Source organism: Xiphophorus maculatus, chromosome 12, assembly GCF_002775205.1.
Source record: "Xiphophorus maculatus strain JP 163 A chromosome 12, X_maculatus-5.0-male, whole genome shotgun sequence".
NCBI lineage: Eukaryota > Metazoa > Chordata > Actinopteri > Cyprinodontiformes > Poeciliidae > Xiphophorus > Xiphophorus maculatus.
This window is the reverse complement of record NC_036454.1, coordinates 18,117,852-18,136,257: the sequence shown is the minus strand read 5'-3', so window position 1 is coordinate 18,136,257 and position 18,406 is coordinate 18,117,852. Positions and strand designations below refer to the sequence as shown.

Here is an 18,406-nt window from a genome sequence, read left to right as displayed (position 1 = left end):
GGTATCGACGAGCCGTCTTCACTTTCGAAGAGATCACAGACGTATCTACAAAATGAAATTTGAATGGCATTTCTAGGTGAATTTGTGACGACACAGCAAATCCTCAAAAATAGGGTATTTCCAGGATTTTTCCCATTGACTTATAATGGGGGTTTTTTCGTAGTTTTTTGCGAATTATGTCGCCACGTTAAGCCCAAATCCCACCAAAAATAATAGCTCCAATGGCGTGAATTTTCTGCACGTTTTGATACCTCATTTGTAGGTGTGCACCCAGCGGTACGAGCCGCATTAACGGTTACGGAAGAATAAAGAATATTAAAGAGACGCTTCTCTCCGACAATAGTAATAGGTTCCTGCCATTGCTTTGCATGGCAGGCCCCAACTAGAAAATTTCGGAAGAAATTTAGCCGGGGCCTGCCAAGGCGCGCCCGTCGGGCATGGGCCCGGCGTCGTCGCGCCACAAATCGGCGTCGACGCCAAAGGACGCCGCGACGTGATCAGTGGCACGCGGAGAACCGCAAGAACGTTAAGCGAGGCGGACGTGCACCGTTCGGTACGATTTAAAATGTTGTCAAGGCTTTTATTTTGGAAGTTTTGTTAACCTTCATTTCAAAGGGCCAAACTAATCCCATGCGTAATAGTCCTTGGGTTAAAATAGTTATATAATGCTCAAAACACAAGTAGCTGATGTAAAAATATTCAAGGCTTTTATTTTGAAATTTTCAGTATGCTTCATTTCAAAGGGCCAAACTAATACCACGTGTAACAGTGCTTTGGATGAAAAAGTCAAATAAAGCCAAAAAGAGCAATTACGTCATGTAAAATTATTCAAGGCTTTTATTTTGAAATTTTCAGAATGTTTCATTTCAAAGGGCCAAACTAATACCACGTGTAACAGTGCTTTGGATGAAAAAGTCAAATAAAGCCAAAAAGAGCAATTACCTGATGTAAAAATATTCAAGGCTTTTATTTTGAAATTATTATTATGCTCCATTTTAAAGTTCCAAACTAATCCCATGTGTAACAGTGCTTTGGATGAAAAAGTCATATAAAGCCAAAAACAGCAATTACCTGATGTAAAAATATTCAAGGCTTTTATTTTGAAATTTTCAGTATGCTTCATTTCAAAGTTCCAAAGTAATCCCATGTGTAACAGTGCTTTGGATGAAAACGTCAAATAAAGCCAAAAACAGCAATTACCTGATGTAAAAATATTCAAGGCTTTTATTTTGAAATTATTATTATGCTCCATTTTAAAGTTCCGAACTAATCCCATGTGTAACATTGCTTTGGATGAAAAAGTCATATACGGCCAAAAAGAGCAATTACTTCATGTAAAATATTCAAGGCTTTTATTTTGAAATTTTCAGTATGCTTCATTTTAAAGTTCTGAACTAATACCACGTGTAAGAGTGCTTTGGATGAAAAAGTCAAATAAAGCCAAAAAGAGCAATTACGTCATGTAAAAATATTCAAGGCTTTTATTTTGAAACTTTTGTTAAGCTTCATTTCAAAGGGCCAAACTAATACCACGTGTAACAGTGCTTTGGATGAAAAAGTCAAATAAAGCCAAAAAGAGCAATTACATGATGTAAAAATATTCAAGGCTTTAATTTTGAAATTTTTGTTAATATTCATTTCAAAGGGCCAAACTAATACCATGTGTAACAGTGCTTTGGATGAAAAAGTCAAATAAAGCCAAAAAGAGCAATTACGTCATGTAAAAATATTCAAGGCTTTTATTTTGAAATTTGCAGGATGCTTCATTTCAAAGGGCCAAACTAATCCCATGCGTAATAGTCCTTCGGTTAAAATAGTTATATAATGCTCAAAACACAAGTAGCTGATGTAAAAATATTCAAGGCTTTTATTTTGAAATTTTTGTTAAGCTTCATTTTAAAGGGCCAAACTAATACCATGTGTAACAGTGCTTTGGATGAAAAAGTCAAATAAAGCCAAAAAAGAGCAATTACGTCATGTAAAAATATTCAGGGCTTTTATTGTGAAATTTTCAATATGCTTAATTTTAAAGTGTAAAACTAATCCCATGTGTAACAGTTACTGAGTTAAATCAGTTATATACAGCCCAAAGCAGCAAGTAGTTGTAAAGGCCAGTTCTCAGTCCTGATCTGTTTCAACTGAGGATAGATAGAACTACAACGATGCGTATTCGTAGTCCTAACCAGCAGCCAATAGCCTCTTGAGTTCCGTTGCTATGGCAAATAATGGTCTCAGCAGGTGTGAGCTCTGAGCTGTGAGCTCTCAAACACACAAGTGTGTTTGAGCAAACACACTTTACTGAAAAAAAGCATTGGAAACAAATCCTTCTTGTTCGGGAACCGTAATACATATTCGAAAAGCGTTTTAAGCGTATGACAGTTCAATGTGTCTTCTGCGATAGTCCCGAGATTCATATCTGTACCTCACTCAGAGCATTTACAGCGATGAGAGAAAGAAATGTTGTGCCCAGATATGAACCGAGGTCGGCTGTCACTCTAATATGAGCAAAAATGAGAAACTTTGGGTCGCTTAGAGGCAAATTGTGGACAAACCATAACTGGTATCGACGAGCCGTCTTCACTTTCGAAGAGATCACAGACGTATCTACAAAATGAAATTTGAATGGCATTTCTAGGTGAATTTGTGACGACACAGCAAATCCTCAAAAATAGGGTATTTCTAGGATTTTTCCCATTGAGTTATAATGGGGTTTTTTTCGTAGTTTTTTGCGAATTATGTCGCCATGTTAATCCCGAATCCCACCAAAAGTAATAGCTGGAATGGCGTGAATTTTCTGCACGTTTTGATACCTCTTTTGTAGGTGTGCACGCAGCGGTATGAGCCGCATTAACGGTTACGGATGAAAAATAAAGAATAATTAGCCGGGGCCTGCCAAGGCGCGGCCGTGGGGTTCGGGCCCGGCGTCGTCGCGCCACAAATCGGCGTCGACGCCAAAGAACGCCGCGACGTAAGCAATGGCACGCGGAGAACCGCAAGAACGTTAAGCGAGGCGGACGTGCACCGTTCGGTACGATTTAAAATGTTGTCGAGGCTTTTATTTTGGAAGTTTTGTTAAACTTCATTTCAAAGGGCCAAACTAATCCCATGCGTAATAGTCCTTGGGTTAAAATAGTTATATAATGCTCAAAACACAAGTAGCTGATGTAAAAATATTCAAGGCTTTTATTTTGAAATTTTCAGTATGCTTCATTTCAAAGGGCCAAACTAATACCACGTGTAACAGTGCTTTGGATGAAAAAGTCAAATAAAGCCAAAAAGAGCAATTACGTCATGTAAAATTATTCAAGGCTTTTATTTTGAAATTTTCAGTATGCTTCATTTCAAAGGGCCAAACTAATACCATGTGTAACAGTGCTTTGGATGAAAAAGTCAAATAAAGCCAAAAAGAGCAATTACCTGATGTAAAAATATTCAAGGCTTTTATTTTGAAATTATTATTATTCTCCATTTTAAAGTTCCAAAGTAATCCCATGTGTAACAGTGCTTTGGATGAAAACGTCAAATAAAGCCAAAAACAGCAATTACCTGATGTAAAAATATTCAAGGCTTTTATTTTGAAATTATTATTCTCCATTTTAAAGTTCCAAACTAATCCCATGTGTAACATTGCTTTGGATGAAAAAGTCATATACGGCCAAAAAAAGCAATTACCTGATGTAAAAATATTCAAGGCTTTTATTTTGAAATTATTATTATTCTCCATTTTAAAGTTCCAAAGTAATCCCATGTGTAACAGTGATTTGGATGAAAACGTCAAATAAAGCCAAAAACAGCAATTACCTGATGTAAAAATATTCAAGGCTTTTATTTTGAAATTATTATTCTCAATTTTAAAGTTCCAAACTAATCCCATGTGTAACATTGCTTTGGATGAAAAAGTCATATACGGCCAAAAAAAGCAATTACCTGATGTGAAAATATTCAAGGCTTTTATTTTGAAATTATTATTCTCCATTTTAAAGTTCCAAAGTAATCCCATGTGTAACAGTGCTTTGGATGAAAACGTCAAATAAAGCCAAAAACAGCAATTACCTGATGTAAAAATATTCAAGGCTTTTATTTTGAAATTATTATTATGCTCCATTTTAAAGCTCCAAACTAATCCCATGTGTAACAGTGCTTTGGATGAAAAAGTCAAATAAAGCCAAAAAGAGCAATTACATGATGTAAAAATATTCAAGGCTTTTATTTTGAAATTTTTGTTAATCTTCATTTCAAAGGGCCAAACTAATACCATGTGTAACAGTGCTTTGGATGAAAAAGTCAAATAAAGCCAAAAAGAGCAATTACGTCATGTAAAAATATTCAAGGCTTTTATTTTGAAATTTGCAGGATGCTTCATTTCAAAGGGCCAAACTAATCCCATGCGTAATAGTCCTTCGGTTAAAATAGTTATATAATGCTCAAAACACAAGTAGCTGATGTAAAAATATTCAAGGCTTTTATTTTGAAATTTTTGTTAAGCTTCATTTTAAAGGGCCAAACTAATACCATGTGTAACAGTGCTTTGGATGAAAAAGTCAAATAAAGCCAAAAAAGAGCAATTACGTCATGTAAAAATATTCAGGGCTTTTATTGTGAAATTTTCAATATGCTTAATTTCAAAGTTCCAAACTAATCCCATGTGTAACAGTGCTTTGGATGAAAAAGTCATATACGGCCAAAAAGAGCAATTACATGATGTAAAAATATTCAAGGCTTTTATTTTGAAATTTTCAGTATGCTTCATTTCAGAGGGCCAAACTATTCCATTGTGTAACAGTGCTTTGGATAAAAATGTCACATAAAGCCAAAAACCGCAATTACATGATGTAAAAATATTCAAGGCTTTTATTTTGAAATTATTATTATGCTCCATTTTAAAGTTCCGAACGAATCCCATGTGTAACAGTGCTTTGGATGAAAACGTCAAATAAAGCCAAAAACAGCAATTACCTGATGTAAAAATATTCAAGGCTTTTATTTTGAAATTATTATTATGCTCCATTTTAAAGTTCCAAACTAATCCCATGTGTAACAGTTACTGAGTTAAATCAGTTATATACAGCCCATAGCAGCAGTAGTTCTAAAGGCCAGTTCTCAGTCCTGATCTGTTTCAACTGAGGATAGATAGAACTACAGCGATGCGTATTCGTAGTCCAAATCAGCAGCCAATAGCCTCTTGAGTTCCGTTGCTATGGCAAATAATGGTCTCAGCAGGTGTGAGCTCTGAGCTGTGAGCTCTCAAACACACAAGTGTGTTTGAGCAAACACACTTTACTGAAAAAAAGCATTGGAAACAAATCCTTCTTGTTCGGGAACCGTAATACATATTCGAAAAGCGTTTCGAGCGTATGACAGTTCAATGTGTCTTCTGCGATAGTCCCGAGATTCATATCTGTACCTCACTCAGAGCATTTACAGCGATGAGAGAAAGAAATGTTGTGCCCAGATATGAACCGAGATGGGCTGTCACTGTAATTTCAGCAAAAATGAGAAAGTTTGGGTCGCTTAGAGGCAAATTGTGGACAAACCGTAACTGGTATCGACGAGCCGTCTTCACTTTCGAAGAGATCACAGACGTATCTACAAAATGAAATTTGAATGGCATTTCTAGGTGAATTTGTGACGACACAGCAAATCCTCAAAAATAGGGTATTTCTAGGATTTTTCCCATTGAGTTATAATGGGGTTTTTTTCGTAGTTTTTTGCGAATTATGTCGCCACGTTAAGCCCAAATCCCACCAGAAGTAATAGCTCCAATGGCGTGAATTTTCTGCACGTTTTGATACCTCATTTGTAGGTGTGCACCCAGCGGTATGAGCCGCATTAACGGTTACGGAAGAAAAATAAAGAATAACTAGAAAATTTCGGAAGAAATTTAGCCGGGGCCTGCCAAGGCGCGCCCGTCGGGCATGGGCCCGGCGTCGTCGCGCCACAAATCGGCGTCGACGCCAAAGGACGCCGCGACGTGATCAGTGGCACGCGGAGAACCGCAAGAACGTTAAGCGAGGCGGACGTGCACCGTTCGGTACGATTTAAAATGTTGTCAAGGCTTTTATTTTGGAAGTTTTGTTAACCTTCATTTCAAAGGGCCAAACTAATCCCATGCGTAATAGTCCTTGGGTTAAAATAGTTATATAATGCTCAAAACACAAGTAGCTGATGTAAAAATATTCAAGGCTTTTATTTTGAAATTTTCAGTATGCTTCATTTCAAAGGGCCAAACTAATACCACGTGTAACAGTGCTTTGGATGAAAAAGTCAAATAAAGCCAAAAAGAGCAATTACGTCATGTAAAATTATTCAAGGCTTTTATTTTGAAATTTTCAGAATGCTTCATTTCAAAGGGCCAAACTAATACCACGTGTAACAGTGCTTTGGATGAAAAAGTCAAATAAAGCCAAAAAGAGCAATTACCTGATGTAAAAATATTCAAGGCTTTTATTTTGAAATTATTATTATGCTCCATTTTAAAGTTCCAAACTAATCCCATGTGTAACAGTGCTTTGGATGAAAAAGTCATATAAAGCCAAAAACAGCAATTACCTGATGTAAAAATATTCAAGGCTTTTATTTTGAAATTTTCAGTATGCTTCATTTCAAAGTTCCAAAGTAATCCCATGTGTAACAGTGCTTTGGATGAAAACGTCAAATAAAGCCAAAAACAGCAATTACCTGATGTAAAAATATTCAAGGCTTTTATTTTGAAATTATTATTATGCTCCATTTTAAAGTTCCGAACTAATCCCATGTGTAACATTGCTTTGGATGAAAAAGTCATATACGGCCAAAAAGAGCAATTACTTCATGTAAAATATTCAAGGCTTTTATTTTGAAATTTTCAGTATGCTTCATTTTAAAGTTCTGAACTAATACCACGTGTAAGAGTGCTTTGGATGAAAAAGTCAAATAAAGCCAAAAAGAGCAATTACGTCATGTAAAAATATTCAAGGCTTTTATTTTGAAACTTTTGTTAAGCTTCATTTCAAAGGGCCAAACTAATACCACGTGTAACAGTGCTTTGGATGAAAAAGTCAAATAAAGCCAAAAAGAGCAATTACATGATGTAAAAATATTCAAGGCTTTAATTTTGAAATTTTTGTTAATATTCATTTCAAAGGGCCAAACTAATACCATGTGTAACAGTGCTTTGGATGAAAAAGTCAAATAAAGCCAAAAAGAGCAATTACGTCATGTAAAAATATTCAAGGCTTTTATTTTGAAATTTGCAGGATGCTTCATTTCAAAGGGCCAAACTAATCCCATGCGTAATAGTCCTTCGGTTAAAATAGTTATATAATGCTCAAAACACAAGTAGCTGATGTAAAAATATTCAAGGCTTTTATTTTGAAATTTTTGTTAAGCTTCATTTTAAAGGGCCAAACTAATACCATGTGTAACAGTGCTTTGGATGAAAAAGTCAAATAAAGCCAAAAAAGAGCAATTACGTCATGTAAAAATATTCAGGGCTTTTATTGTGAAATTTTCAATATGCTTAATTTTAAAGTGTAAAACTAATCCCATGTGTAACAGTTACTGAGTTAAATCAGTTATATACAGCCCAAAGCAGCAAGTAGTTGTAAAGGCCAGTTCTCAGTCCTGATCTGTTTCAACTGAGGATAGATAGAACTACAACGATGCGTATTCGTAGTCCTAACCAGCAGCCAATAGCCTCTTGAGTTCCGTTGCTATGGCAAATAATGGTCTCAGCAGGTGTGAGCTCTGAGCTGTGAGCTCTCAAACACACAAGTGTGTTTGAGCAAACACACTTTACTGAAAAAAAGCATTGGAAACAAATCCTTCTTGTTCGGGAACCGTAATACATATTCGAAAAGCGTTTTAAGCGTATGACAGTTCAATGTGTCTTCTGCGATAGTCCCGAGATTCATATCTGTACCTCACTCAGAGCATTTACAGTGATGAGAGAAAGAAATGTTGTGCCCAGATATGAACCGAGGTCGGCTGTCACTCTAATATGAGCAAAAATGAGAAACTTTGGGTCGCTTAGAGGCAAATTGTGGACAAACCATAACTGGTATCGACGAGCCGTCTTCACTTTCGAAGAGATCACAGACGTATCTACAAAATGAAATTTGAATGGCATTTCTAGGTGAATTTGTGACGACACAGCAAATCCTCAAAAATAGGGTATTTCTAGGATTTTTCCCATTGAGTTATAATGGGGTTTTTTTCGTAGTTTTTTGCGAATTATGTCGCCATGTTAATCCCGAATCCCACCAAAAGTAATAGCTGGAATGGCGTGAATTTTCTGCACGTTTTGATACCTCTTTTGTAGGTGTGCACGCAGCGGTATGAGCCGCATTAACGGTTACGGATGAAAAATAAAGAATAATAATAATAAAGAAACTTTTCTTGGGAGAATAGCAATAGGTTCCTGCCATTGCTTTGCATGGCAGGCCCCAACTAGAAAATTTCGGAAGAAATTTAGCCGGGGCCTGCCAAGGCGCGGCCGTGGGGTTCGGGCCCGGCGTCGTCGCGCCACAAATCGGCGTCGACGCCAAAGAACGCCGCGACGTAAGCAGTGGCACGCGGAGAACCGCAAGAACGTTAAGCGAGGCGGACGTGCACCGTTCGGTACGATTTAAAATGTTGTCAAGGCTTTTATTTTGGAAGTTTTGTTAAACTTCATTTCAAAGGGCCAAACTAATCCCATGCGTAATAGTCCTTGGGTTAAAATAGTTATATAATGCTCAAAACACAAGTAGCTGATGTAAAAAATATTCAAGGCTTTTATTTTGAAATTTTCAGTATGCTTCATTTCAAAGGGCCAAACTAATACCACGTGTAACAGTGCTTTGGATGAAAAAGTCAAATAAAGCCAAAAAGAGCAATTACGTCATGTAAAATTATTCAAGGCTTTTATTTTGAAATTTTCAGAATGCTTCATTTCAAAGGGCCAAACTAATACCACGTGTAACAGTGCTTTGGATGAAAAAGTCAAATAAAGCCAAAAAGAGCAATTACCTGATGTAAAAATATTCAAGGCTTTTATTTTGAAATTATTATTATGCTCCATTTTAAAGTTCCAAACTAATCCCATGTGTAACAGTGCTTTGGATGAAAAAGTCATATAAAGCCAAAAACAGCAATTACCTGATGTAAAAATATTCAAGGCTTTTATTTTGAAATTATTATTATTCTCCATTTTAAAGTTCCAAAGTAATCCCATGTGTAACAGTGCTTTGGATGAAAACGTCAAATAAAGCCAAAAACAGCAATTACCTGATGTAAAAATATTCAAGGCTTTTATTTTGAAATTATTATTCTCCATTTTAAAGTTCCAAACTAATCCCATGTGTAACATTGCTTGTGATGAAAAAGTCATATACGGCCAAAAAAAGCAATTACCTGATGTAAAAATATTCAAGGCTTTTATTTTGAAATTATTATTATTCTCCATTTTAAAGTTCCAAAGTAATCCCATGTGTAACAGTGCTTTGGATGAAAACGTCAAATAAAGCCAAAAACAGCAATTACCTGATGTAAAACTATTCAAGGCTTTTATTTTGAAATTATTATTATGCTCCATTTTAAAGTTCCAAACTAATCCCATGTGTAACAGTTACTGAGTTAAATCAGTTATATACAGCCCATAGCAGCAGTAGTTCTAAAGGCCAGTTCTCAGTCCTGATCTGTTTCAACTGAGGATAGATAGAACTACAGCGATGCGTATTCGTAGTCCAAATCAGCAGCCAATAGCCTCTTGAGTTCCGTTGCTATGGCAAATAATGGTCTCAGCAGGTGTGAGCTGTGAGCTGTGAGCTCTCAAACACACAAGTGTGTTTGAGCAAACACACTTTACTGAAAAAAAGCATTGGAAACAAATCCTTCTTGTTCGGGAACCGTAATACATATTCGAAAAGCGTTTCGAGCGTATGACAGTTCAATGTGTCTTCTGCGATAGTCCCGAGATTCATATCTGTACCTCACTCAGAGCATTTACAGTGATGAGAGAAAGAAATGTTATGCCCAGATCTGAACCGAGATCGGCTGTCACTGTAATTTCAGCAAAAATGAGAAAGTTTGGGTCGCTTAGAGGCAAATTGTGGACAAACCGTAACTGGTATCGACGAGCCGTCTTCACTTTCGAAGAGATCACAGACGTATCTACAAAATGAAATTTGAATGGCATTTCTAGGTGAATTTGTGACGACACAGCAAATCCTCAAAAATAGGGTATTTCTAGGATTTTTCCCATTGAGTTATAATGGGGGTTTTTTCGTAGTTTTTTGCGAATTATGTCGCCACGTTAAGCCCAAATCCCACCAGAAGTAATAGCTCCAATGGCGTGAATTTTCTGCACGTTTTGATACCTCATTTGTAGGTGTGCACCCAGCGGTACGAGCCGCATTAACGGTTACGGAAGAAAAATAAAGAATTATAATAATATTAAAGAGACACTTTGTTGGGTGTAGAGTAATAGGTTCCTGCCATTGCTTTGCATGGCAGGCCCCAATAATACTTAAAGAGACGCTTCTCTCCGACAATAGTAATAGGTTCCTGCCATTGCTTTGCATGGCAGGCCCCAACTAGAAAATTTCGGAAGAAATTTAGCCGGGGCCTGCCGAGGCGCGCCCGGGGGGCATGGGCCCGGCGTCGTCACGCCAGAAATCGGCGTCGACGCCAAAGGACGCCGCGACGCGATCAGCGGCACGCGGAGAACCGCAAGAACGTCGAGCGAGGCGGACGCGCACCGTTCGGTACGATTTAAAATGTTGTCGAGGCTTTTATTTTGGAAGTTTTGTTAAACTTCATTTCAAAGGGCCAAACTAATCCCATGCGTAATAGTCCTTGGGTTAAAATAGTTATATAATGCTCAAAACGCAAGTAGCTGATGTAAAAATATTCAAGGCTTTTATTTTGAAATTTTCAGTATGCTTCATTTTAAAGTTCTGAACTAATACCACGTGTAAGAGTGCTTTGGATGAAAAAGTCAAATAAAGCCAAAAAGAGCAATTACGTCATGTAAAAATCTTCAAGGCTTTTATTTTGAAATTTTCAGTATGCTTCATTTCAAAGGGACAAACTAATTCCATGTGTAACAGTGCTTTGGATGAAAAAGTCAAATAAAGCCAAAAAGAGCAATTACGTCATGTAAAAATATTCAAGGCTTTTATTTTGAAATTTTCAGTATGCTTCATTTTAAAGTTCCGAACTAATACCACGTGTAACAGTGCTTTGGATGAAAAAGTCAAATAAAGCCAAAAAGAGCAATTACGTCATGTAAAAATATTCAAGGCTTTTATTTTGACATTTTCAGTATGCTTCATTTCAAAGGGCCAAACTAATACCATGTGTAACAGTGCTTTGGATGAAAAAGTCACATAAAGCCAAAAACAGCAATTACCTGATTTAAAAATATTCAAGGCTTTTATTTTGAAATTTTCATTACGCTTCATTTTAAAGTTCTGAACTAATACCATGTGTAACAGTGCTTTGGATGAAAAAGTCAAATAAAGGCAAAAAAGAGCAATTACATGATGTAACAATATTCAAGGCTTTTATTTTGAAATTTTCAGTATGCTTCATTTCAATGGGCCAACCTAATCCCATGAATAACAGTCATTGGATAAAATCAGTTATATAATGCTCAAAACACAAGTAGTTGATGTAACAATATTCAAGGCTTTTAATTTGAAATTATTATTATGCTCCATTTTAAAGTTCCGAACTAATCCCATGTGTAACAGTGCTTTGGATGAAAAAGTCATATACGGCCAAAAAGAGCAATTACATGATGTAAAAATATTCAAGGCTTTTATTTTGAAATTTTCAGTATGCTTCATTTTAAAGGGCCAAACTAATCCCATGTGTAATAGTCATTGGGTTAAATCAGTTATATAATGCTCAAAACAAAAGTAGTTGATGTAAAAATATTCAAGGCTTTTATTTTGAAATTATTATTATGCTCCATTTGAAAGTTCCGAACTAATCCCATGTGTAACAGTGCTTTGGATGAAAAAGTCATATACGGCCAAAAAGAGCAATTACGTCATGTAAAATATTCAAGGCTTTTATTTTGAAATTTTCAGTATGCTTAATTTTAAAGTTCCAAACTAATCCCATGTGTAACAGTTACTGAGTTAAATCAGTTATATACAGCCCATAGCAGTTCTAAAGGCCAGTTCAGTCCTCCTCTGTTTCAACTGAGTATTCCACTATAGATAGAACTACAGTGATGCGTATTCGTAGTCCTAACCAGCAGCCAATAGCCTCTTGAGATCCGTTGCTATGGCAAATAATGGTCTCAGCAGGTGTGAGCTCTGAGCTCTGAGCGCTCAAACACACAAGTGTGTTTGAGCAAACACACTTTACTGAAAAAAAGCATTGGAAACAAATCCTTCTTGTTCGGGAACCGTAATACATATTCGAAAAGCGTTTTAAGCGTATGACAGTTCAATGTGTCTTCTGCGATAGTCCCGAGATTCATATCTGTACCTCACTCAGAGCATTTACAGTGATGAGAGAAAGAAATGTTGTGCCCAGATATGAACCGAGGTCTGCTGTCACTCTAATTTGAAGAAAAATGAGAAACTTTGGGTCGCTTAGAGGCAAATTGTGGACAAACCGTAACTGGTATCGACGAGCCGTCTTCACTTTCGAAGAGATCACAGACGTATCTACAAAATGAAATTTGAATGGCATTTCTAGGTGAATTTGTGACGACACAGAAAATCCTCAAAAATAGGGTAAAATAGGGTATTTCTAGGATTTTTCCCATTGACTTATAATGGGATTTTTTTCGTAGTTTTTTGCGAATTATGTCGCCACGTTAAGCCCAAATCCCACCAAAAGTAATAGCAATCATGGCGTGAATTTTCTGCACGTTTTGATACCTCATTTGTAGGTGTGCACCCAGCGGTATGAGCCGCATTAACGGTTACGGAAGAAAAATAAATAAAGAGACACTTCTCTCCGACAATAGTAATAGGTTCCTGCCATTTGCATGGCAGGCCCCAATAATAATAAAGAAACTTTTCTTGGGAGAATAGCAATAGGTTCCTGCCATTGCTTTGCATGGCAGGCCCCAATAATGTGCAAGTGAACACTGAGGAAGTATGGGTTGATTGCAGGTTTTATGGTCGATTCAATATTTACCGATATTAGTGCAAAGTGATGTTTTCCTAAAATCATGCTGCCCCAGACCAAAGGTTATTCCAATTGGGTTGTTAGAGCTATTTAATAAAAAAGACTGAAATGTCTCTAAATTAGCAAAAATGTAAGAGACAGCCCTAAACATCTTCTGGCTGTAAGCACAGTCATCTCATTTACCCTGCATCATTTCCCATCTATCACATTAAATGCACCTGAAATATATTATTATTTGACCAGATATTTATCATTTCAAGTGATATGAATACTTTTGCAAAGGTGCTGCAGTTTAGGTAAAATAATCTGTGCTGTGTCTTTCTGCAGGACTCCTCTGAAGCTGCTGTGTGACAACATGAAATATCAGATCATCTCCAGGGCGTTTTATGGATGTACGAAATGCCGTATTGAATGTTATCAGCTCACATTCACTCTCATCTGTTGCGATTGGATTAATTGATTAGCCGTCTCTTCGACCAGGGCTGGCGTACTGCCGCCACCTGTCCACCGTGCGTACGCATCTCTCCGCCCTCGTCAACCACACCATTGTGGCGCCCAACGCGCCCTGCGACGCCTCCGGGGGGCTCACTGCAGACGTTTGGCAGACATTTCTTAAGGACTGCACGGTAAGCACCATGACACATGCTTTGACTTTAACTGCAGACAGAAGGCTCTCCTCATGCTCACACACACATACACATGTAACCTCCGCTTCTTCCTTCCACTCCCTCCCGCTCTGCCTGCTAGCGATGCGGCTCACGCTGCCGGTCTCATGAAGCCTGACTAATGGCCTTGTAAATTACACCTAAACACCACTTCTGAAGTTTATGAAGATATTAATCAAATTTATGAGGGGTCAGCAATATAGCCTGGCTCATTTCAAAACATTAAAACGTTGCTTTATCATGAATAATTGAATGCAAGCTTTGATCATTACTGAGGCAGCCGATGTTGTTCTGGCACATTAAGGCGTGTGTGGGAGATCATTATCATTTTTAATAAAGAAGATAATAGGACTGATCAAAAGGCAAGCCCTGGGTCGATCAAAGGCTTGTGCTGCTTTTCGTCAGGCCTACAAAGAGCAGGAGCTGCTCCGCTTGGTCTACTTCGGCGGCGTGGACCCCTCGCTGCGTAAAGAGGTGTGGCCTTTCCTGCTGGGTCATTACCAGTTTGGGACGTCAGAGGAGGACAGGAGGGAGGTTAGCTGCTCCTCTGTTACTCCAGCCCTTCGGAGGTTTTCTGCACCAACACCACTGACGCTTGACTGCTCACTCTTTGGCCGTAGGTGGATGAACAAATGCAGGCTTCCTACGAGCAGACCATCAGCGAGTGGTTGGCATGTGAGGAGGTTGTACGCGAGCGAGAGAAGGAGCAGCACGCTGCCGCTTTGGCAAAGTGCTCCTCTGTGGCGAGCGTGGACAGCTCCAGTCAGAGGATGACCCATCATGACTCCACTGTGAGCAACGAGGTAAAGAGTAAAAAAAAAAACATTATTCACAGTTTAAAAGAAAGGCTGCTGGTCATTTTTTTATATCCTGCTGTTACGCCCCCTTAGGTCTAGGGGTCCAGGGGCGGCAACATAAAATGTGTCCAGAGATAAAAGTGGAATGAAAGAATGATTTATTACAAAAGATGGTTTTCACAAAACACAATACAACTTAAGCCAATTAAACAAAAGTAAAGAACCAACAAACGCAGAAAACACTGAGTGCAAATTAAATAAGATGTGCAAACACATCAGTCTAAAGTAACTCAAAACAACCAAAAAGAAAGAACAAAGGGGAGCACCAAAAACCTCCCAAACACAAGCCTCTAGCTTGTTCAAAGTTTATCTAAGGCAGATTCACTACTTAACAAAAGAAACAAGAACAAAATTGCTCAAACTGTCCACAAACAGTCACAAAACACAGAAGGTGGGGGTCAGCTGTACACAACCTCTTCCTGCTAGCTGCCCCACTGGAGGAATGAACTCGGATGTCTTTTATATGATACAGGTGGGTCTCATCAACGTCTGATTGGCTTTGCTGCTCCAATGGGGTGGCTGCTCTCCTGCAGCTTCTAGGCAGCCAATCAGAAAACTGTGCCCGCACAGCTGATCCTGCATAATAGAAAAAAAACAAAGCCTGCACAGCCTCAAGAGGCCAGGGGCCGTAACACTCCCCCCCTTAAATTACAAAACCAGGTTTTGTAAATGCTGAATGTTACACAAAACAAAAGAATACTCACATCCTGGACAGGCCATCTGCAAGAACATTTTCTGCCCCTTTCTTATGCCGAATATTTAGGTGGTATTCTTGCAACAGTAATGCCCACCGCATAAGGCGCTGGTTGTGGTTATACATGCGAGAAAGAAATACTAGTGGATTATGATCTGTGAATACATCAATCGGTAAACTACTGGAACCAAGGTAGACATGAAAGTGCTGAAGAGCCAACAACAGAGCCAAGGTTTCTTTTTCAATGGTGGAATAGTTCAGTTGATGTCTGTTGAACTTGCGAGAGAAATAGCAAACAGGATGATCTAAACCCTGCAAATCTTCCTGAATTAGCACTGCACCAGCCCCAACAGCGCTGGCATCCACCTCCAGCTTGAAAGGTCGGGTCAGATCAGGTGCAGCTAGTACTGGTGTGTGACAAAGAAGAAACTTAGCACTTTCAAAAGCATTCTGGCATTTCTCTGACCAAACAAAATCAGTCTTTGGGCTGAGTAGATTGGTTAATGGTTGAACTACTGAGGAGAAATTTCTGCAAAAGTTCCGGTAATAGCCAACCATGCCCAGAAATCTACGTAGTTCACGGCGTGTTTTGGGTGTGGGATAATCATTAATTGCTACAACTTTAGCGTTGAGGGGACGGACTTGGCCTTGCCCCACCTCTCTGCCTAAATATGTCACTGTGGCCTTGCCAAATTCACACTTAGCAAGGTTAAGGGTCAAGGAAGCTTGGGCCAAACTGTGAAATACTTGATATAGTGTTTGCAAATGTTCCTGCCAGGTTTCAGTATACACCACCAAGTCATCTAAATACGCACTGCAGTTGGAGATGCCACGCAGTACTGTATTTATCAGTCTCTGAAAAGTAGCTGGAGCGTTACACATACCAAATGCCATAACAGTGTATTGCAAAAAGTCATCTGGGGTCACAAAAGCTGAAATGTTGGAAGCCCTTTCAGTCAAAGGGACTTGCCAATAACCCTTAAGAAGGTCCAACTTTGTAACGTATTTTGCAGCTCCAATATTGTCCACACAGTCTTCAATCCTGGGGAGAGGATAGGCATCAGGTACAGTGACAGAATTTACCTTACGAAAGTCAGTGATAAAGCGTGGTGAACCATCTGATTTGGTTTCTAACAAGCAAGGTGAGCTCCAGGGACTTTGACTAGGTTTGGCTAAACCATGTTCCATCAGATATTCAGTTTCCTGTTTCATTAAGGAACGTTTTGTGGGATTAGCACGATAAGGATGCTGTTTGATGGGTTTTGCATTTTGAACATCTATGTCATGTTCTAGAACAGTTGTACGTGTTGGTATATCATTAAATAAACATTGGTATTCATTAATGAGGACCATTACATCCTTTTGATGTTCAGGGGATAAGTGGTCAAGCTGGCTCTGCAGGGATTTTAGCATCTCTGAATTTGTAAGGCGGGGGCTAGAACAGAGAGGATAATTCATTCTTAGGCCATCAGCATTGTTTACCTCACCTATTTCTAGTTGAGTTGTGACCGCCACTGGAGCACACCCCCCACTAGGTTCTGGTGCAGGTCGAGAGTGGTATAATTTAAGCATGTTCACATGGCAGACACGGGTTTTGCGCCGCCGATTAGGGGTACCAATGACATAATCATTCTCCCCTATTTTCTCTAGAATTTCATAAGGGCCATCAAATTTGGCAGACAAAGCCGAGCCAGGAACAGGCAGGAGTGCAATAACCTGATCTCCTACATGAAAAACTCTTTTGACAGATGTTTTATCATAGTGGTTTTTCATTTTTCTTTGAGAGTCAGCTAGATGCTTCTTAGCATGAGCATTAGCTTGACACAGGCGCTCACGAAAGGCTTGCACATACTTAGTCACACTTGTCTTGGAACATTCTTCAGGAACTAAAAAAGTTTCTTTTAAGGCTCTTAAAGGGCCACGGGGTGTGTGTCCAAATACTAACTCCGCTGGACTAAAGCCAAGGGATTCTTGAACAGCCTCTCTAGCAGCAAACAATACAAATGGAACCCCCTCATCCCAACTTTTACCAGTTTCCAGACAGTACTTGCGTAGCATCGACTTTAAGGTCTGATGCCATCGTTCTAAAGCACCTTGGGACTCTGGGTGGTAAGCAGAGGAAACAACATGCTTAATGTTTAGGGTTTTAGCTACTTGCTTGAACAACTTTGATTGAAAATTTGTTCCTTGATCTGTTTGTAGGGTTTTAGGTAAACCAAACACAGAGAAGAACTTTGTCAGAGCTTTAATCACAGCTTTGGCTGTAATCTTATTCAAAGGGATGGCTTCAGGGAATCGCGTTGCAGCACACATAATTGTGATCAGATATTGATTTCCACACTTTGTTCTGGGTAAAGGTCCAACACAGTCTACTATGACATGGTCAAATGGTTGGTCTATCACTGGAATAGGACACAATGGAGCAGGTGGTATTACCTGGTTTGGTTTACCAGCAATTTGGCACACATGACAACTACGACAGAAATTTGAAATGTCACGTTTCATACCAGGCCAGAAAAAGTGCTTTAACAGAAGTTGGTATGTTTTGGTAATGCCTAAGTGACCAGACCACTGGCTTTCATGAGCCAGAGATAGAATTTTCTGTCTATAGGCGGTTGGTATAACAATCTGTTTAACCTTACTCCAATCTGAGCTTCCTGCACCTGATGAAGACCACTGACGCATTAAAACACCTTGTTCCACAATGTAAGCTTGTTTCTCTTTATTGGCTTGTTCAGCACTTACCACATTTCTGAAACATCTTTGTAATGTTTCATCAGCTTGTTGAGCAGATGACAAGTGTTGTCTGGTCAGGGGGATGGATGTTTTCTCCAAGAGTGGACAAGGCTCCTCCAGCTCCACCAAATCTGGAAGTAACGAGATGCTGTTACTTTTGGTTTGTGCGTCGCCCTCACTGGAAAATGGAGACATCAGAACAGAATCAGAAATTGAAATATCCCGATCCTTGCGTGCTTGTGCACGGGTGACCACACAGGCTGGGTACAACCCAGGGTCTGAAGAGTCTGGGGTTATCTGATCTAAAGGATTGTCTAAAACTTCCAGACTGGGAAGTACTA

The 18,406-nt window shown here is 38.8% G+C and overlaps 1 protein-coding gene across 2 annotated transcripts in view; it reads left to right on the top strand.

The window, feature by feature from the left end:
* Positions 1-18,406, top strand: part of sgsm1 (small G protein signaling modulator 1) — a 57,181-nt gene that overhangs the window by 27,211 nt on the left and 11,564 nt on the right. For both annotated transcript variants that reach the window (XM_023343428.1, XM_023343427.1), the window contains exons 14-17: positions 13,441-13,505; positions 13,594-13,739; positions 14,184-14,312; positions 14,399-14,581. In XM_023343428.1, the coding sequence (XP_023199196.1) occupies positions 13,441-13,505; positions 13,594-13,739; positions 14,184-14,312; positions 14,399-14,581 (523 nt within the window). The remainder of the gene's footprint in view (positions 1-13,440; positions 13,506-13,593; positions 13,740-14,183; positions 14,313-14,398; positions 14,582-18,406) is intronic.